Genomic DNA, 20,381 nt, shown 5'->3' with positions numbered 1-20,381 from the left:
GGAATCTGGATCATATGAGTCTATAGGCAGATAATAAAGCAGCTCATATATTTACATAAAAATTTCAGAGAATAAATTAAGATCTCTAGAATACCCTCTTGTTTAAATTACATGCCAACATTAAACTATTTTAGAAGATAGGCTCCTTACAAGGCTAGGTCTATTCAAATATAATTTTGCTTTATGCCTCATTTAGCTCTGTGTATCAATAAGAAGGAATATGTAATACTATGGTAGCTGATTTGGGGGCAATGCTTCAGTACGAAGTTATAAGAAGGGGCTGGGGTTGGGACTCAGTAGTAGAGTATGCTCGTCAAACACGCGTGAGGCACTGCTTTCGATCCTCAGCACCACATAAAAATAAATAAATAAAATAAAGGTATTTGGTCCATCTACAACTAAATATATATACATAAAAGAAGTTATAAGAAAATATATCTATTGCACAGCTCTGCTTCAGTGGAAAAGCAAAATGATATGTTATAAATATCAATAATCATTCAAATATAAGAATTCTTGAAAAATTTCTTTAGGAAACACCTAGTGGCAGAAACAGAAGAGTCTGACTTGGCTAATGTATAGGAGGAGTAACTTCTAAAGGTCCATAGCACAGCAAGATAACAACAGAAGACAACATTAAGTTGAGCTTTCCAAATGGCTAGGAGAAAGGATTTTGAATATCCCCAACACAAAGAAATGATAAATGAATGTTCTGAGGCAACAGATATGCCAATTACCCTAATATTATCATTACATCTATACATAAATGTACACATATATATATATATATCTCATATTATACCACATAAATATATGATTACTATGTGTCAAATTAAAAGAATACAGCTCCCAGGCAGTCAGCTTCTAACACTTTCTGGGATGTATAATATTAGGTATATGAATGTAGTGTATTGTCAGAGGTCTCATTATTCATTTGTTTATAAATAACCTAATTCCAAAAAGAATCAAGATAGTTTAAAATAGCACTGTAATAATTCACTCAAAAAAAAGAACTGATTAAATTAAAAGTCAACACAGTATTAATGGTTCAGAAGTCAAACCAGAGTTGAATCTCAGTTCTTGGGCTAGCAATATGACCTAAATCTAAATTAACTATCTCAGTTTGCCTCAGACATGCAGTTCCACTGTAATTATTAACAGCACCTTCCTTGACTTTGAGAAATGCCCTAATTTGGATAACTTATAACTGAAATGTTGCCCTATCTAAATACTAATCTTTTTATCTGAGAAAAGACATGAGAAAACCTATGTAAAGTATAACACAAAGGAGGAATTCAAAGAATCATAGCTATTATTATTATTAGGATAATCATTAACCAAAGGGCAATTTAAAACAACCCAGACTCCTCACATGTTTTTCATAAATGCTGCCTCCTTTTTATTATTTTTAAATTAATCTCATGTTCTTTGTTTTTGAGTTGTAGATAGACACAATACCTCTATTTTATTTATTTTTATTATTATTATTTTTTTAATGTGGTGCTAAGGATTGAACACAGTGCTTCACACATGGTAGGCAAGTGCTCTACTGCTGAGCTACAATTCCAGTCCCATCCTTTTTATTATTAATCCTCCTTCCCTTTTCCTAAAACATGCATAAATGAAAACATAAATCATAAAAATTTAGGAAATAGGTTTTTAAAGACATCTTTCTGAAAAAATTTGTAAAACAGGGCCACTGGAAGTCTCAGAATGAGAATAATAATACCTGAAGGTTTTTAATAATATGACTATGGTAATATATAACTAAATTTTGAAATAATGTATTTTCCTTTAACATAATCTCCTTAGGAGTTTATACAGATATTTAAAATTTTTGAACACACAGACTTTGAAACCCCAAAATCCTAAAGTCTCTAAGAAATTGAGTCTGAAAAAACAAAGGTTATTAAAATGAAAATATGAAATATTTAAACTTACCTGAACTGCACACCCCAGTAAGAGTAAAAGCAGTTTTTTAACTTCTTCTGTGCCTTGCTCTGAAATAAAAACAATAACTAAGTACAACATTTAACTCTATTTCTACTCTTCTGTATTGGGAGAATAACTTTTTTTTTTTTATAATTTATTTATTTAAATAGGGTAAAACTTATTTCTCTGGTTGTACATGAAGTAGAGTCATACCATTTGTGGGAGAATCACTTCTACAGGTAATATTCACAATTAATTGACCAAAAGATTAATTCTATAAATAAATATAGTTGACAATTCAAAAAAAAAAAACCAACTCTGTAGGTGCAATGTAGTACTACAAGAAGAAATGGACAAGGATCTGCATATTGGAGGGTTATAATACAGATAAATATGCTTCAAGGCTTTATATAATAAATATACTAACTATGAAAATACTCCTTTTCCGTAAATTAAATTACACTAGGCTACTAAATGAAGAACCCACCAAATTACGCAGATATAGGGACATGCCACAAAGTCAAGATGGCTTCTAATAGGTCTGGCTCCTCTTAGTGGTTTCTTATGAAATCTTATGGAAACACAAACATGATTTATCTACCTACAAAATTTACATGGATTTCCACTGTGTAGGCTCATAAGGGTCAGAACCTTAAGTATCTATTACAGTTCTCTATTTAAAAAAAAATTTTTTTTAGTTGTCAATAGACCTTTATTTTATTTATTTATATGCAGTGCTTAGAATCAAACCCAGTGCCTCATGCATGCTAGGCAAGCACTCTACCACTGAGCCACAACCCCAGGCCTACTGTTCTCTATAAGAGTGATGCTAAAATAAATATATATGACAAGCTGGGTAAGAGTTAACAGTCTATAATAGAACTGGCAAGACTACCCCCTTTCAATAGCATTCAATGAAGATTTTCTTAAAATATTCAGCTGGTTATATCTATATCTTTGGGCTGAATTTTCACTATTAGGTTAAACTGTCTGTGAGAACAGCCTTCATTTCAGACATTTTCTCCTATTTTCCATTAAAAAAAAAAAAAAAAAAACTTTCTAGCCACAAACAGCCATGTTAATCACTGTTTCTCTCAAGTGCATACATGCATAAACTCTCTTCTGCCCTAACTTTGGCTACTCCTTCTGCCTTTCTTCCCTCACTTCTTCATCGCCATAGTGAACCACTGACTAATCATTATCCTAGGGACAGCTCTAACACATTTCTGTAATGTCTTTCCTGATCCATTCATCAGGAGATTTAAGATAGCGGATTAGAGGGAGGCTGCATTCCTTGTCACTCCCTAATTCAGCATTCAAGCAGCGGAAATACTGTTTCTCTGTGAGGCAGTCGTGGCTGCCCACCAATCCCTGCTATTTGCCCCATTCTTCCACCACCATCACCCACCTCTGCCAGTATATCGCCTGCTTTTTAAGTGCGGACTGCTTATGGACTGCTGCCTATCATCCACCAATCATCAATGGCCCTCAACCTTCATTAGTATGCCAACTTTAAGGATGATTAATGTATCTATAATTTATGTGCCTTTATTGTATGTATCTCTATTTCATGCTAATTATTACACAATTTCTCAGTAATTTGTGTATCTCTCATTGAACCACAAGATCCTCCAGAACAAGGATCATTTGTTTATATTCCTTGTTCCTAAAACTTGGTTGGGACTTGCTAAATAAATATGGAATTGAAAATATCATTCTACATGCAAATTTTTTCCGTTTTTTTCATGTGCATAATTAAACATCCTGGAATATCTTTACAGACTTACTCCTAATCCACCTAATCAAATTACTAATTAAATTTACTCCTAATCCATTAATTGATAGCTTTCTCTATAAAAAGTTACTTGATTTTGTTTTTTATTTTGGTTTATTTGAACTGACAGTGGAGGTAGGATTGAAGAAAATACACTCCATTTGGATACCACGAAGCCTCTAAGAATTAAGTTCTTTGTAGAAACAAGTAGATACTGATTTCCACAAATATTCAACAACTCTGAGGGTTAGGGATACAGCTCTGTGATAAGAGTGTGTGCTTAACATATGCAAGGTACCAAGTTCAATCACCAGCACCAAGAAAAAAAACAAAAACAAAAAACTCTGAACATGTAATATTTAAAATATGGCAAAGGGTAAAGAATTTTTTTTTTTTTTTGGTGGTGCGGGGGATTGAACCCAGGGCCTTGTGCTTGCAAGGCAAGCACTCTACTGACTGAGCTATCTCCCCAGCCCAAGAGTAAAGAATTTTGAAGAAGAAAATTTAAATGACCTAAGAAACTGCTTCCTGACTTTCCATTCAGTAGTTTAATGGTATATTAAAACATATCATCAGTAAAACCTTAGTTTTGAAAAAATTTGGCAAGAGTAGATAGTAGATAAGTAAAAAAGGAAAATTATTTCAAAGTAATTTCTTTCCATCTTTTATATTTGTTTATAATAAGACACTAAAAGCCATAATCATCACCAAAATGTATCAGTATGGTATAGTAGAAAAAACAGTTAAGTGTTAAATGTGTGATGGTCTCACCTACAATTTATAAGTATTCTAAGCTTTCTTTGGTTTTTTTTTTTTTTTTTCTCCTTTTTTTTGTACTAGGGATTGAACCCAGAGGTACTTGACCACTGAGTCACATCCCCAGGCCTTTTTACACTTTATTTAGAGACAGGGTCTTGCTAAGTTGCTGAGGCTGGCTTTGAACTTGTGATCCTTCTGCCTCAGCCTCCCAAGATGCTGGGATTACAGGTGTGTGCCACCAGGTCCAGCTCCAAATTTGCTTTCTATCTATACACTGGAACATCACTTCCAAATTCTACAGAGTTGTGAAAAACCTAGTGAGTCAATGTAAATAATCAAATTCCTGGTAAACATGATAGTATTACATGAAAATAAGACATTATTATCACACTATACTAATTTCAATACTTACCAGAAAAGGGATTTTTACCAATGATTAAGACATTTGGCAATGACATCACAATCAACTGTTGCAAAGTCTCCTGTAAAATAATACCCAATAGTTATTATATGGCTAATGATGAGAAAATAATAATTAATCAGTTTTAATTATTTGTACACTCTTGTAGGTATGCTATACTGTTGTTTTAAAAATAAATGAGAAAAGATATGCAAGGTTGTAAAACTTCTGCACCTTCAAATTAACGAATTAAACAACTAAAATTATAATATCGGATATACTTAATGCTCACAAAATAAAATTATCTAGGTTGAACTATTCTAGTATTTATTATTCGAAAATCTGAGGTTTAAGGTAACAGAAAATGAAATAGTATTACTCAATAAAAGATCGAGTATGTGTATTCTTTTTGTCCTTTTGTTGTTTCTCTCTGATGGAACTAAAAATGTCAACTGACTTCAAAATTAAGAAAGCTAATTATTTTACTAAAAACACTGTCTTATGATCAATTCATACAAGTGACCTCGTTAGTAAATCATTATTTCTCTGACTACAGTGAGAAGATAGCTCATCTTGTAAAGCACTTGCATAGCATGTGCACAGACCCAGGTTTGAATCCCCAGCACCTTGGGTAAAAGAAACAACAAAAATAAATAAAAAAAAAAAAAAACTCTTTGGAGTATTTCTCTGACTACTGTTAAACTTTTATTAACGAGAATATATGCACATCCTGAAGGCACAGGATGATTCAGAAAGAAGTGAATGCTTCGAAACTACTCATCTTAGGTACACATCAAATATGTACCTTCTGTTTATACCATCTTTTCCTTGAGGAAATGAAGAACACATCATGTCTGCCATTACAACCACTTATACTGATGATATGCTACAAATGGTCTTGATGTATGTACCAGACTACAGGATGGATGGGTATCGTATGAAATTACTAAATCTTTGCAACAGAGTATAGAAAATAATCATGATTTTTTTTTTTTTTACAAATTGGCTTTGACTATATAACTACTAGTACATGTTAGATATAAGTAGTTACTGAGTCTTTGCAAGCATTCAACTTTTTAAAACCATCCTTTTAAGCATAACAATATGAGAAAGCAAATAACCATGAAAAATATGAAAAGTTAACTTGCATTGATTAAAGATGTTCAATTCTAGATCCTTTAAAGTATTTGTTCATGGTTAGTGGGTATCATCACACCAGATGTTAATCAGAATTAATCTTCTATCTATAATTCTTTATACATATATGAGTGTTTCAAAAAATTTTCTTCAGCATTGTATTTATTCGTTATTTTAAAAACCTACTACCAAGAATATGTATTCATTTAAAGAAAAGTAAATACTCAATATGTGTATCAAGTTAGAAAAATACAATTAAGAACATTAAGAATGTAACCCAGGGGATCCAAGATGGCGGTCTAGAGGGAGGCTGCGTTCCTTGTCGCTCCCCAACGCCGGATTCAAGCAGAGGATATCTGTTTCTCAGTGAGGCAGTTTTTGCTGCTTAACGATCCCCTGCTCTTTACCTCATTTGTGTGCTGTGATGACCTGCAGTCTGCCAGCATATCGACGCCTTTTTTGAGAGCAGATTGCTCACTGTCAGGCGTCTATCATCCGCCATTTGCCTGCCTCTCACCTGTCCATCGCCTGCCTTACCCCTATCCATCACCCAACGCTCGAGGTTCACCTCTGGATCGTCGGACAGCTGCCAGCAGACTGACCGCGGACCACCAGTGGAGAACCAGCTGCCTGCTGCTGCCTGGAAGTTCACTGTTGCAGTACCTGCAGGTTTGATTACACGTGGCTGCCGCCATTTTGAGACAACAGCCAGGCCCTGTAGGACCCCTGGCCGGACTGACCAAGTCCCGTCTCCAGGATCCCTCAGCCCGACCAATCACTCCCTGCCTCTGGGGCCCTCACATCAACTGGCTGCTCCCTGCCACCAGGACCCCCAGACCAACTGACTGCGCCCTATCACCGGGACCCCAGACCGACGGATTGCACCCGGCCTCCAGGATCCCACGACCACACCAAACACACCGGACCTCCAGGACCCCTGCCGGACCAACTGCATCCTGTCTCCAGGACCTCCAGCTGACCACGTCCACCCCTGAGCTGCAGCTCCCCATTTGCCAACACATTTGGAAGCCAGAACAGCCATCTTGGATAATCCTGGAAGCCGTAGCCCCGATCTTCAGGTGGGGCAAATCCCATCCTGCGAAGCCTGCTGGAGGCTTGAAGCTCATTCTCAGGTACCTCTCATACATCGGGCTACTGAACACTGGGAGGTTTCATTACAATATGACTATTATACAGTAGATTTTCTTTTTTCTCCTTTTTTTTAAAAAAAAAAAAAAAAAAGAATGTAACCCAACTACTATATATAACCACAAAACTAATAAAAATATTAAGTATGTGTCAAAAACTGCTAAAATCACTTATGCCAAGGAATAGTACTGAGTTTGGGTATTTAAAAGCAAGTTATATGAAGAGAGACAATGTTATAACCATGTGTGTAAGTCAAAAACTTAAAAAAATAGATTTCTGATTTAATTTTAGTGTCTTAAAGTAAAACTGTAAGGGCTATCATCATGGATATTTAAAAGAAATTACAAATGAGATGATAATTTGTTTAAAACAGTAATAATGTTATATTCATATTCTAACTTTGTGAAGATAACCTATGTCAGAAAAAAGAACCTGCAAATACATACAGCCTCACAAAGAGGAATCTTAAATTTTAGTAGATTCTGAATTGTTTTTTCAAAAAAGCTTTATCTCAATTTAAGGACATCATAGATAAAACTCATCTACACCATTTACTTTTGAGTAACATGAGTCAAAATTAATGAGTCAACATATTTCCAAGGTGATTAATTCTGTTGATTTACCATGTAACATTCAATATCAGTAAACCGTCATAAGCAAAACTGTCCAAGTAGATGGTAATCTTCAATCTATTACTTTCCTGCTTCCTCATTTCTTTAGCAGTTTGCCACTTCTTGTGTACTCTGTTTCCCTGTGCTCCCATGTTAAGCTAGTCTTCCTATAGTGATGAAAGCAATCTCATACACTCTTACACCACATGGTAGCATCAATGACCTCACTTTAGCACAATTTGACCTTCACACCATGAAGTCTGATCAAACTGCTAAATTCAAACTTACCTTCACATTATCAAAAACTGTATTCTAGTATAGAATGCAAATGCTTAGTATAAGGTACTCTGGAAGAGTGGAGCCAGATATGTACATGCTTTTTTTTTTTTTTTTTTTTTTTTTTTAGGAAGGGTAAAAAGTGAAGTGAAAGCAAAAAAAATTTTGAATTGTTAAAGGTTATGAAACATTAAGAAAGCTGGGCTTGGTGACACATGCCTGTAATCCCAGTAGATTGGTAGGCTGAGGCAGGAGGATCTCAAGTTCAAAGCCAGCCTCAGCAAAAGTGACACACTAAGCAACTCAGTGAGATCGTGTCTCTATTAAAACACAAAATAAGGGCTGGGGAGATAGCTCAGCTGGTAGAGTGCTTGCCTCGCAAGCACAAGGCCCCGAGTTCGATCCCCAGTACTTAAAAAAAAAAAAAAAAAATAGGATTGGGGATGTAGCTCGGTGGTCAAGTGCCCCAGTTCAATCCCCGGTAACCTCCCCTTCCTCTCCCCCAAAAAAAGAGTTAATGAGAGGGGCTAGAGTTGTGGCTCACCTAGCACTTGTGAGGCACTGGGTTCAATCCACAGCACCACATAAACATAAATAAATATAATAAAGGTATTGTGTCTATCTACAATTAATAATATTAAAAATTTTAAAAAGATAATGAGGGGCTAGAGTTGTGGCTCAGTGGTAGAGCGCTTGCCTAGCATGTATGACGCACTGGGTTCGATTCTCAGCACCATATATAAATAAAAGAATAAAATAAAGATCTATCAACATCTAAAAAATTTTTTTAAAAGTTAATGAAAAAACTTGCCTTTTACTTTATTACTTTATTTTCAAGTGTTATATTTCAAGTATATTATATCTAAAATACTAGTATTAGGCAATCGGGCAGTTAAAATTACACAAGTGTTTAAAAAGCAAATTACTTTAAAAGCACTACTGGACTGCCTATGTGTTCCTCGGAATACTATCTGTTTTTGTAAAAAATCCTTTTTATTTCCTTATACCAGTATTACAAGTAATATTGAAAAATGTACTAAACATAAAAAAAAATCAGAGGTTAAAACTGACTTCTTGTTAAAGCTTTATTATATAATATTCAGACTCCCAGACTTCACTTAGCTCTAAAGATATTAATCACAAGTATTAAAGAAGTGACAAAAGAATACATAAATGAGTCCAAGATACATCTGATTTACTAAATAAGAGGAACAAATTAATTGACAGGTCCAGGAAAAAAATATATATATATGAACTACTGAAGATAAATTTGTTGCTCAAATTTTATAGAAGCCTATAAAATGCATGGAGAAATGGAAGAATTTTAATAAACGGGGAGAAAATTTTGAGAAAATCAGAGCAGTCATTCATTCAACAAACATTTGAATATCTGTTACCTGCCATATATTATTCTAGAAACTGAAAAAATAGCAGTGAACAAAATCCCTGCTCTTGAAGAATTTATATTTTGATAATATTTGAGAGAAAATAAGTGTTTTGATGGAGAAGTGCTAAAGATAAAAAAACAGAGAATACGAGTATGAGTAAAAATGTAGATAAGAAGGGTGAAATCTTTTAAAGATATACAAGTATTGAAATATAGAAAAACTGAGTATTTCCAGAGTCATTAAAGCAAAGTTTCACTGACTAGGTAGAAATTTTATTCTGGCATGAAGACAGTCCAGAAAGATTTGGAGAACTACATTCATTAGAAAAAGGTAAGGAAACGAATGAACTGGCAGATATTATGTTAAAAGTAAAAGCAGAAATACCTTGAAAGATATTAACTAATTTCATTCCAATTTCCTTTAATTGGCTTTGTATAACTTTTCTATATAAAATGGAATATTAATCATATTTTAGTTGACCATCTAAAAGCATTTTATTTATACACAAGTTTGTATGAATTAAAGTTCATGTTCCTAATAGAGTATAAGAAAGACTATTTCAAATAAATACCAGACATAAACATTATTTAGTTATTATTCAAAGATAATTTAAACTAGGTTTGGCTTCTTCCTAAAAACTATCCATAATAACTTTCTTCATGGTAATAAATCAAACAGCACTTCTGGTAAAGGTCAGGCCTCATTTCCCTTTCTTGAATCACACAAGGAACAAAATGCTAATACTAAAATACCGTGGATTGACAGTCTTTGCTTGAAGACTTTAATATGCTATTTTAAAAAGTCAGCATATAATTACATTTATCATACTATATATATTCTTTCTATCTGTTAATAGAAAAGAATTAATAAGACAACATATTTTAGTAGGTTACAGAAAATAATAAAATGAATGGCATTTGAAAGGAAAGAACATTTGCCCAATTAAAAAATATGAAGGAATAGAAAGCATTTCTTGTATAACAAACATAGGATCTAGTTTTCTTGGTTACTGGATTAGTTATACTCCAAATTTGCTTAATACCACAGATTAAAAAACAACCCTAAAAAGTATTTACTTTCTGTAGTAACTAGATTAATGGTAATAGACCTGTTTTCTGTTTTCACTATTACTGACATTCATACTATACAAAAATTTCCTAATAAATTTAAGTTCCTAACTATAATGACACCAAAACTCACTGTACAACAGTTCTGAAAATGGACTAATCTTTTTTTATTTGAACATAGTATCTTTGATATTTATAGTCATATTCTTCCCTCACTCACAGGAATGAAAAACAAAACTTAGAAGAGTCTATGCAATTTTATATAACCACCATAATTTACTTATTTTTGGACATCAAAAACTTTTGGATGTTTACAAAAGAAAGCACTGTCCACTAAGGGGTTACAAAACAAAGCACTGTCCACTAAGGAGTAAATGATTATTTGACAAGGTATGAATTGGCACTTAATCACAATGAAGTATACATTCAATTAAATTTCTGATAATATGTTAGTAGTTTCCTTTGTCACAACTCCTCACTTCCCTTTGTTAGGGATTAAGAAGAATTGTTTCCCCAAGGATTTGCAATAATGTGGTCCCAGTTTTTAAAAAAATTAAATACATACAAATATAATATATAAATATACAAGTATGGAAAGAAAAGATCAAAAAGTATATATTATTCAGGTGATAAAAGTGGTAGTATCCTAGTAGTGGAACTACATTTGTATTCACTGTTTTTTTCCCCCAATTTTCTATGGTGTATCTAATTGTTTCTAAAAAGTACAAAATAGCTTAAAATCAGTTAAATGAAAAATGGTTCAGGACTGGATGCACAAAAGGAAACAAATCTCTTGAAGCCATGTATCCTTGGCTCAAACACCAAAGAATTACTACACATAATGTTCTCCCCAGAGATGAGCTTGCAATTAAAACATCCAGACACATCACTTCTTCCACCATTGACACCCCACTATCGCCACCACAAGAAACAGCAAGCAGAAAACAAAAAAGGGAAGATCCAGATCTCCATATATCTCATATTTTATAATTATCAGAGGTAAAATCTAAAATAGAAAAATTTTAAATATCTGAATAAAGGAAGGAAGGAGCCAAAAGAATTAATGAACAAAATGAAAAAATAGATATAAAAAGAAATAAATGAACCTTCTAAAAATGAAAGATGTAATCAGTAAGTTAAATAGAAGGTCTGACACAGATAAGAAGGAAATTAGCAAATTAGAGTTCTGAATAAATTAGAATACAATACACGAAAGCATAAAAAGAGAGTTTAATAAATAAGGAGGGTAGAATAAGAAAGCCTAATATTCATCTAATAGAAATATCTGAATGATATTAATTTTATTTATTCTTTAATTTTATTTATTTATTCTTTAATTTTATTAATTTTATTTTATTCATTTAATGTTATTTAATTTTAAATTTTATTTAATTAAATTTAATTAATTTTATTTTAATTAATTTATTTAATTAATAATTAAAATTATTGATTTTATTTTTAATAAATAAAAATTTATTTTATTTGCTGGAGCACTTCTACCAGCTGAATCACATTCCTAGTCTTCTTAAAATATTAGATTAATAAGAGTATATGAACAGAGACAATATTAGAAGAAACAATATTAAAATGAAGAACTTGGAACAGTATTGCAGCCAAGAGAAAAAAGCCTTAACTAAGAACAAAAGTTAGTCCAAAAATTAACTTTTCTAGAGGAAAAAGGAATCTAGAGATAGAAAAATAAAATCTTCAAAGCACTGAGAGAAAAATAACTGTCACCCTAGAAGTTCATACCCAAACTTCTCATACTGAAGTTGGACTAGTGTGGACTGAGGTGTAATTCAATGGTAGAGTAAGTTCTTCGCATGTGTGAGGCCCTCAATTCAATCCCCAACACAAAACAAAAAACAAAAAAAAATTAAAAATAAAAAGTTGAGATCAAGGCAATTTCAGAAAAATAAATATTGGGAAATCTTTCATCACACTCTATACAAATGAAAGATGTCTCCATCAAATTACCAATGACATCTTCATAAAATTAGAAAAATGGTCCTAAAATTCATATGGCAGAATGACCAAAACAACCTTGAGCAATAAAAGCTATACTAGAGGTATCAAAATACCTGATCTCAAATTATACTGCAGAGATATAGTAACAAGAACAGCATGATACTGGTATCAAAACAGACATGAAGACCAAGGAAACAAGAGTATGAGGAGAGAGCCTACACAACGGGAGAAAAATCTTTGCCAGCTACTCTTCAATAAGGGGATTAAGATCCAGAATTTACAAAGAACTCAAAAACTTAACTTCAAAAACAAACAAATAACCCCAATAAATAAAGGGTCAAATGATCTAAACAGACATTTCTCAAAAGAGGAAATATGATTGGTTTTAATAAATATATGAAAAAATATTCAACATTCTTAGCAATCAGGGAAATGCAAATCAAAACTACACTCACTGAGATTTCATTTCATTCCAGTAAGAATGGCAACCATCAAGAATACAAGTAACAATTTCTAGTGAGTATGTGGAGAAAAAGGTACACCCATACAATGTTGGTGAAAATGCAAACTAGTACAACCACTTGAACTAAAATCAGCATACTATAATGATAAAAACATACAAATGTTTCTAGCAGCACAATTCACAATAGCCAAATTATGGAATCAATCTCGGTGCCCATCAACAGACAAAAGGAAAAAAGAAAATACGGTATTATACTAAATGTTTTTTTTTTTTTAGTAAAACATACTCAAAAGCTAAAAAAAAACCAAACCATGTTTGGAAATGTAAAAGCATACTTCTATATAACTCATAAATGGAATAAAGCATAGTAGAAATTAGAAAATGCATAAACATTTTTTTGTGTGTGTGGTGCTAGGGATTGAACCCAGGGCCTTCAGCTTGTGAGACAAGCACTCTACCAACTGAGCTATCTCCCCAGCCCCATAAATATTTTAAAATATACCAAACTAAAATTCGTATGATGCAGCCAAAACAATTTTTAGAGGGATAATAATAGCCTTAAGAACACTCATATTTAAAATCTGAAATATACACCCAATTTAAGTTTTTTAAAAAAATATTTTTGTGGTTGTAGACAGAAACAATACCTTTATTTAATTTATTTATTTTTATGTGGTGCTCCTTACATCTTTTGTGTGGTGCCTCACACATGCCAGGGAAGCACTCTACCACTGAGCTACAACCCCAGACCAAATTTAAGTTTTTAAAAAACAATAAAAAACACACTCTTTGGAAGCATAAGTAGACTAACAAAGTGTTGAATTATTCAAATTATCATGAAACTGGGAACTGGTTTAAAAAAAAGATAAAATGCAGTAGTTTTTAATATTAAATAATTAAGAAGTGTTTGCTTGTATCTTAAATATTCATAAGAATCTCAGTAAATAGACCAGCACCTGGCTATAATAAGCACTTAAGCATTTAATATTTATTTGACAAGTGATTCTAAATAGCACAGCAATGTAAACATGTAAGTTGTTATTAAAATGCAAGATTTAAATAAAGGAACACTTACCTGGTAATAAAATTTTATCTGTCTCACCAAAATGGATAGATTATGAATTCTAAGTGAAGCATCATTGTTGACTTTTTTATTTACTCTCTGACTCTCCGATTTTGGATTACTGTAAGAAATTTGAAAAATACTTTACAATTACATTGAATGCAAATAGAAACTACAATGAGATTTCATCTTACTCCAGTTAGAATGGCAATCATCAAAAATACAAATAACAATAATAAATGCTGACAAGGATGTGGGGAAAAGGACCATTCATACATTGTTGGTGGGACTGCAAATTAGTATAACCACTTTGGAAGGCAGTTTGGAGATTCCTCCAAAAAGTAGGAATGGAACCACTCTTTGGTATTTATCCAAAAGAACTAAAAATAGCACATTATAGTAATAGAGGCACATCAACGTTTACAGCAGTTCAATTCACAATAGCCAAGTTATGGAATCAGCCCAGATGGCGATCAACAGACGAATGGATAAAGAAATGTGGCATACAACCAGAGAAACAAGTTGAACCCCATTTGTTTACAATAAAAAAAAGAAATGTGGTATATATACACAATGAAGTTTTTCACTCAGCCAAAAAGAAAAATGAAATTATGGCATTTGCTGGTAAATGAATGGAAATGAAGAACATTATGGTAAAATGAAATATGCCAGACTCAGAATGTCAAGGGTCAAACATTTTCCCTCATATTTGGATGCTAGAGCAAAATAAGGGGGAAAAAGGGAGGACACTGTGAAAACGGAAGGGAGATCAGTGGAGTGGAAGAGCGAGTGGGGTTGAAGGGGAAGGGGGAAGATGAGGAAAGTGGGAAACTGCAGAATGAGGTTGACCAAACTATGCTATGTGTGTGACTGTACCATGGTGAATTTCACTTTTATGTATGCTTATAAAGTACCAACTTATACTAACAATTAATAGATAGGGGGAAGACCAGTGGAGTAGAGGAAGGGGAATGAGGTGGTGTGGTGTGTAGGAAAAAGGATTGGATGGGAGGAGGTACTGAGGAATGAAATGGAACAAATTATAGTCCATGCATGTATGATTATGTCAAAATGAAACCCACTATTATGTATAACTATAATGCACTAACAGAAACATAAAAATACATTGAAACAAGATTAATCCTATATTTTCTTTATAAAATTATATATACATTTTCATTAATGGGATACAAAAAGACATGATTATTTTGTCATCTATTCTGTGCTTTGAATTAACATAAATGCATTTGATATTCCAATATCAGTAGAAAAATAAATTTGAAACCTGGGTCAGATGGTGCCCTTCATTTTCATTTTTTTCTCTCCCCACTCCTAAGTTAAATAACATCTTAGTACCCACCCCACCTCACTTTTAAAAACTGGTACTGAGGACTGAACCCAGGGGTGCTCTACCACTGAGCTACATCACCAGCCTTTTTATATTTTACATTTTGAGATGGGTTCTATTAATTTGCCCTGGATGTGCTAAAAATCATCATCCTCCTGCCTCAGTCTCCCATTGCTGGCATTACAGAGGTGTGTGACTGTGGTTTGAATATATATTTTCCTCAACCAAAATGAATCCACTTAAATCAAGAATTTCAACTATGGTCTAATAACCCAATAAATGTTATTTATCCTCCCTGGGTAATGGAGATGATATATGAGTATATGTTCCAAAGAAATTAAACAATGAAGTGGATAATGCACTTTCATATTGGATAAACTTTGCAGATTCAATAAAAGCAAAGGGCTGAATGATTATGAAGGAGAAGAAACTGGAGCAGAAAAGAATGGGATAAGAATGGGAAATAAAGTAAAAGTGGTGGGTTAAGAATGGGAAATAAAGTAAAAGTGGTGGCATCAGAACAGAAGGTTAAGTTAAGGCCAGAAGATAAGCATGTAGGAGCCAGTTTCTCCTTGGGACAAACAAGCCAAGCTGTAGAAAGATGATGCCAGCTTAAATGACAGATAATAAATCAAGATACCCTGTTCAAGGGTTGAGTTCAGAATATCAGAAAGAAGGAACTTAAGCAGTCACTGGGGACTGAGTATTTTCCCATGGATCGTAGAATTTAATCCTCCACATAAGAATGCAGAGAAGTCAAGAAACTGACACCTACTCAAAAGGGAATACAGTTGAATATAAACCTCTCATTCCTTAAACCATCTCCTTCTCTCAGCCCACTGCACTCCTAGTACCTTCAGGTCCTTCCCTAGACAGTTTACACTGAATGGTGCTTTATTTCAGCAATGTTTCAAATATGAGGTCTTGAGTCTCCTTTACAACCTTAGTTGATGACCTCAAACAACTTTTGTTTTGGTGGGCTATATTTATCACTTTTTACCATATAAGAAATTAAAACCGTTCTTTTTCTTCAACGAGGCTCCCAAGTGGCAGACACAGAGATGCACTTTGTAAAAACCCTGATGGGCAAGACCATCATCCTCAAGGTTGAGACTGACACCACTGAGAATGTCAAAGCCAAAATACAAGACAAAGAAGAATCCCACCTGACCAGCAGTGTTTGGAGGACAGGATGGCTATACTCTCTTCAGATGAAAACAACCAGATAGATCTACCCTGCTGTACTTGGTGCAACCCCTGCAGGTTGGCATCACTGAGACTTCCCTGTGCCAGTTTGCCCAGAAGTACAACTGTGACATGATGATCTGTTATGACTGTTATGCCCACCTTCACCCCTGTGTTGTCAAGTGCTGCAAGATGATGTGTGGTCAAATCAACAACCTTCACCCCAAGAAGGTCAAATAAAACCCCTCCAATGGCTCCTTTCCCCAAAGGGGGTCTCCTCCTGCCCAAGCAGGATCCAATTCCTTGCTCTCAATTCATACAGAGTGTGCTACTTGTTTTCTACTGACTTATTGATAGATATTTAGATTGTTCCTAAATTTCCCTATTAAATACAATGCAGCAACTGGCAATCAGTGTTTTCTCATACATACATCATATGTCCAAAGTTTTGTCTGAAATAAGAGAAGAACTACTGGGTATAAGGTATATGCATTTTCATTTCTAATAAACACTGCCAAACATCTTCACAATGGCTGTAGAAATTTACACTCCCATTCACAATCCCTTTTCTCACATACCTTTAACATTTTACATTTTACTGGTATCAAGCAATTGTGCTTCTATGTTGTAACTGATAACTCCATGATTACAATATTAACCATGAGTATATCTCATATTTACTGACCATTTTAATTTCCTCTTCTATCAACTGGAAAATATTCATTTGCCTTGAAGTTCACCCACTTTTCCACTGAAAATAAATGATCAGGACTATGTGCAATGTTTTAAAAAGAACTAACAAGTTATGAGACGACATTCTCCAAGATCACTAACTTGACAGCCTAGAATACGTGCTCCCCACTAAAGTTTCTGTCTCAAAGATCAGCTGAATAACAGAGTACTTGATCCGCACAACAAGGGAGAATATTAGTAAGGCAGGCTAAATATGACTTGTGACAGATTTATGCTTACTGTAGGGGAAATAATGAATAAAACCAGACCAGCCCAAGGCATATGAGAATTTAAATGGAAAAGTGGAGCTCTGAAGTAAAATCACCAACCAGAACTAGTTACTTATAAAAACAAGAAGACTATATCACAAAAGTCAAATCATGTGTCATGACAAACAAAGCCAAACAGCAGCATGGTCAGGAAGTCATGGTTAAAAACTCAAATAACCAAAGGGAAAAATCTTGGCTTATGTAATCAACTCCAGTACATTTTTAGTCAGTGAGCTACACAAATACTGAATACCTACTATACCAGTTATATTACTTAATCCGTACACAAGCTTCAGTTAGTCAAGGTTTCATGGTGGAGAAAAGTTCATTTGGGACTGGGAAAACCAAGTAGGAACAACCCCAGTGTTTGGTTCACCTATAATTATATAAATTTCAGTTGTAATCAGAGGCATTAAGTAAATACCCTAGCTCTCAAGAATTCTTCCATCTTTTTATTTCTATTTTCTTTATTATATATTTGGAACCCCTTACATACCTCTTACCCATGACTCTTCCTATTCACACCCTGATAACATTTAGACTAAGAAATACTTTATAGAAACCTAGTTTCACTATAAATCAGGAAGTTGAAGTCCAAAGATATAATCGTCTTAGGATCCTAGAGTTTTTCTCTTTATTCTCTTTTAGACTTTTCTCTTACAGGATCTTTTAGGAAAACAAAGAAAAGAATGACAGAAAGGTTCCAGCAATATTATCTATAAAATTTGAGTATATTTCCAATTCTGTTTTCATAGTGAGTAACCAAACTAAAATTGATTCGATCTTTTTCCCACCAGTTCATCACAGATATTTTATTATAAATGTGGGTATTTAAATCATCAGATTCAATATCACTACAAATATAAACCAAAAAAACACTATACCCATTCATAGTGTAAGCCCATTACTTCATGACAACATATAATTTGGATCAGTCTATGAAATGAATAGTATCCTAATATATTTGTTATTACACTTTTTTTTTTGGGGGGGGGGTATTACTGGGGATTGAACTCAGGGGCATTCAACCACTGAGTCACATCCCCAGTCCCATTTTTTGTATTTTACTTAGGGTGTCTCATTGAGTTCTTAGTGCCTTGCTTTTACTGAGGCTGGCTTTGAACTTGCGATCCTTCAGCCTCAGCCTCCTGAGCCACCCTGCCTGGCTTGTAATTTCACTTCCACGTTAACAAATTTTAAGATGTAAATATTATCTTTGTGAAACAACACAACATTATCTGGTTTCTCTGTTTTCTTTAAACTGATTTATTTTTTTAAAAGAAAATCTTTTGTTTATTTTGTAGTGCTGGGGATTGAACCCAAGGCCTTGTGCATGCAAGGTGAACATTGATCACTGAGCTACATTCCCCACCCTCAAATAAAAGTTTCAAATTTTTCCTTTTAAAATTTTATGTCTAACACTTTTCCCGTGGCATCTCAAAATTTATTCAGTTGTTAGGAGTCTGAAAGTCTCCTTTGCATAAAGCTCTTCTAAGAATTAGCAGTATTTCAGAATTTAAAATTTTGGTTTGATCAAATCTTTTTTTGTAAAAACAACTGTTTTATATTAAGTTCTTTTAGCTTTTGAGAAAAACTGCTTTTAACAATTAATTCTGAGTATACATAAGAAGGATTTTAGTTTTTACATATTAAAGGTATCAAATGAAATTATTTTAGAAATTGGAGGGAAAATGAAAAATACAACTTAAGCTAGAAAAAACATTTCAAAAAATTGAGGGGGAAAAGTACTTTCACACCTAAAAATAGGCTTACACTGAACAGGAATCTTAAAGAAATTGAAATGAAAGTTTTCTACATCCTTTATAAAACTGTGCTGCTTTGTATCTGCAAATCTTTGAAATGAGTACCTGAGATCTGAGAGGCCTTCTATGATCTGGTAAACTCATTAAGAAACCCAGGAGAATAATGAAGTTCTTTGGTTGACTAGGCTAACATCCAGGCACTTGAAATCTCCAGTTTCAGTTTCTAATCTACCTTGTACTTAGTTGAAGATTATTTTAGTATTAAATAGAACTGAAAAGTTCCTACTTCATTAGAATCATTATCTATTACATCATAGTCTATTTATCATCATAAACTTTCTGCACTTGGAGGCCAGGATAACCACTAAACATTCTAGGCATGAATCTAGAGAGCAATAAACTTTCAACAAGGCTCAGGTTTCCCATTCAATGCATGCCTAATATGAGAAAGGGTCATTCTGACATATGTTAGGATCACAGAAAACGGGTCCTTTTGCCCCAAGGATGATCTTTTTACGTGACAAAAAACTGCCCTCAGGTTAAACTGCCTAAAAAGTCCTAAGTGCCACTCCTATGAAAAATAGTTGAATATTTAAGGATGAATTTACAGAAAATTATGCAAATTAACACACTTAGTAACATCAGGAAAAATAATACCTAATTTGGCAACAAAGTTATAATAATGGAGATACTGATTACTAACAACTAAACTTGTGATAACTGTATCAAGACAGGGTAAGGAGAAGTATAAAGATATAAAAAGTATAAAATCTTATCTGCCATTATCAAGACATCAATAGACAATGTCTTAAAAGGATAAATCAATAAGTACCAGAGTAGACATATTATCTATCTATAAATGCTAAATATAAACAATAGGATATTCATAAATGATAGGAAATTTTTTGCTTAAAAATTTTAAGTTTTTACTCTGGGAACTGAACTAGGGGGAGAGAAAGAATAGTGAATTGCTGGATTTTGTTATCAACCCTTGGTATTAACTAAACCCTTTTAATTATGTAAAACATTCTTAAGGAGATCTGAAAAGCACCTATAATAAATTTTTCGCCTAAAGAAGCCTGTTCATTTTACTTACT

At 33.5% G+C, this 20,381-nt stretch overlaps 1 protein-coding gene across 10 annotated transcripts in view; it reads right to left on the bottom strand.

Annotated features, from left to right (window-relative positions):
- The window catches only part of CCDC88A (coiled-coil domain containing 88A), a 122,505-nt gene that overhangs the window by 81,624 nt on the left and 20,500 nt on the right, over positions 1–20,381 (bottom strand). For all 10 annotated transcript variants that reach the window (XM_079110175.1, XM_079110179.1, XM_079110180.1 and 7 more), the window contains exons 3-5: positions 14,000–14,108; positions 4,878–4,947; positions 1,942–2,000 (exon numbers count right to left, since the gene is read on the bottom strand). In XM_079110175.1, coding sequence (XP_078966301.1) covers positions 1,942–2,000; positions 4,878–4,947; positions 14,000–14,108 — 238 coding nt within the window. The remainder of the gene's footprint in view (positions 1–1,941; positions 2,001–4,877; positions 4,948–13,999; positions 14,109–20,381) is intronic.

The sequence above is a fragment of the Sciurus vulgaris genome (assembly GCF_902686455.1).
Source record: "Sciurus vulgaris genome assembly, chromosome: 14".
In the NCBI taxonomy this organism is placed as follows: domain Eukaryota; kingdom Metazoa; phylum Chordata; class Mammalia; order Rodentia; family Sciuridae; genus Sciurus; species Sciurus vulgaris.
Note: the sequence above shows the minus strand (reverse complement) of the source record. Positions and strands in the feature narration are given on the sequence as shown.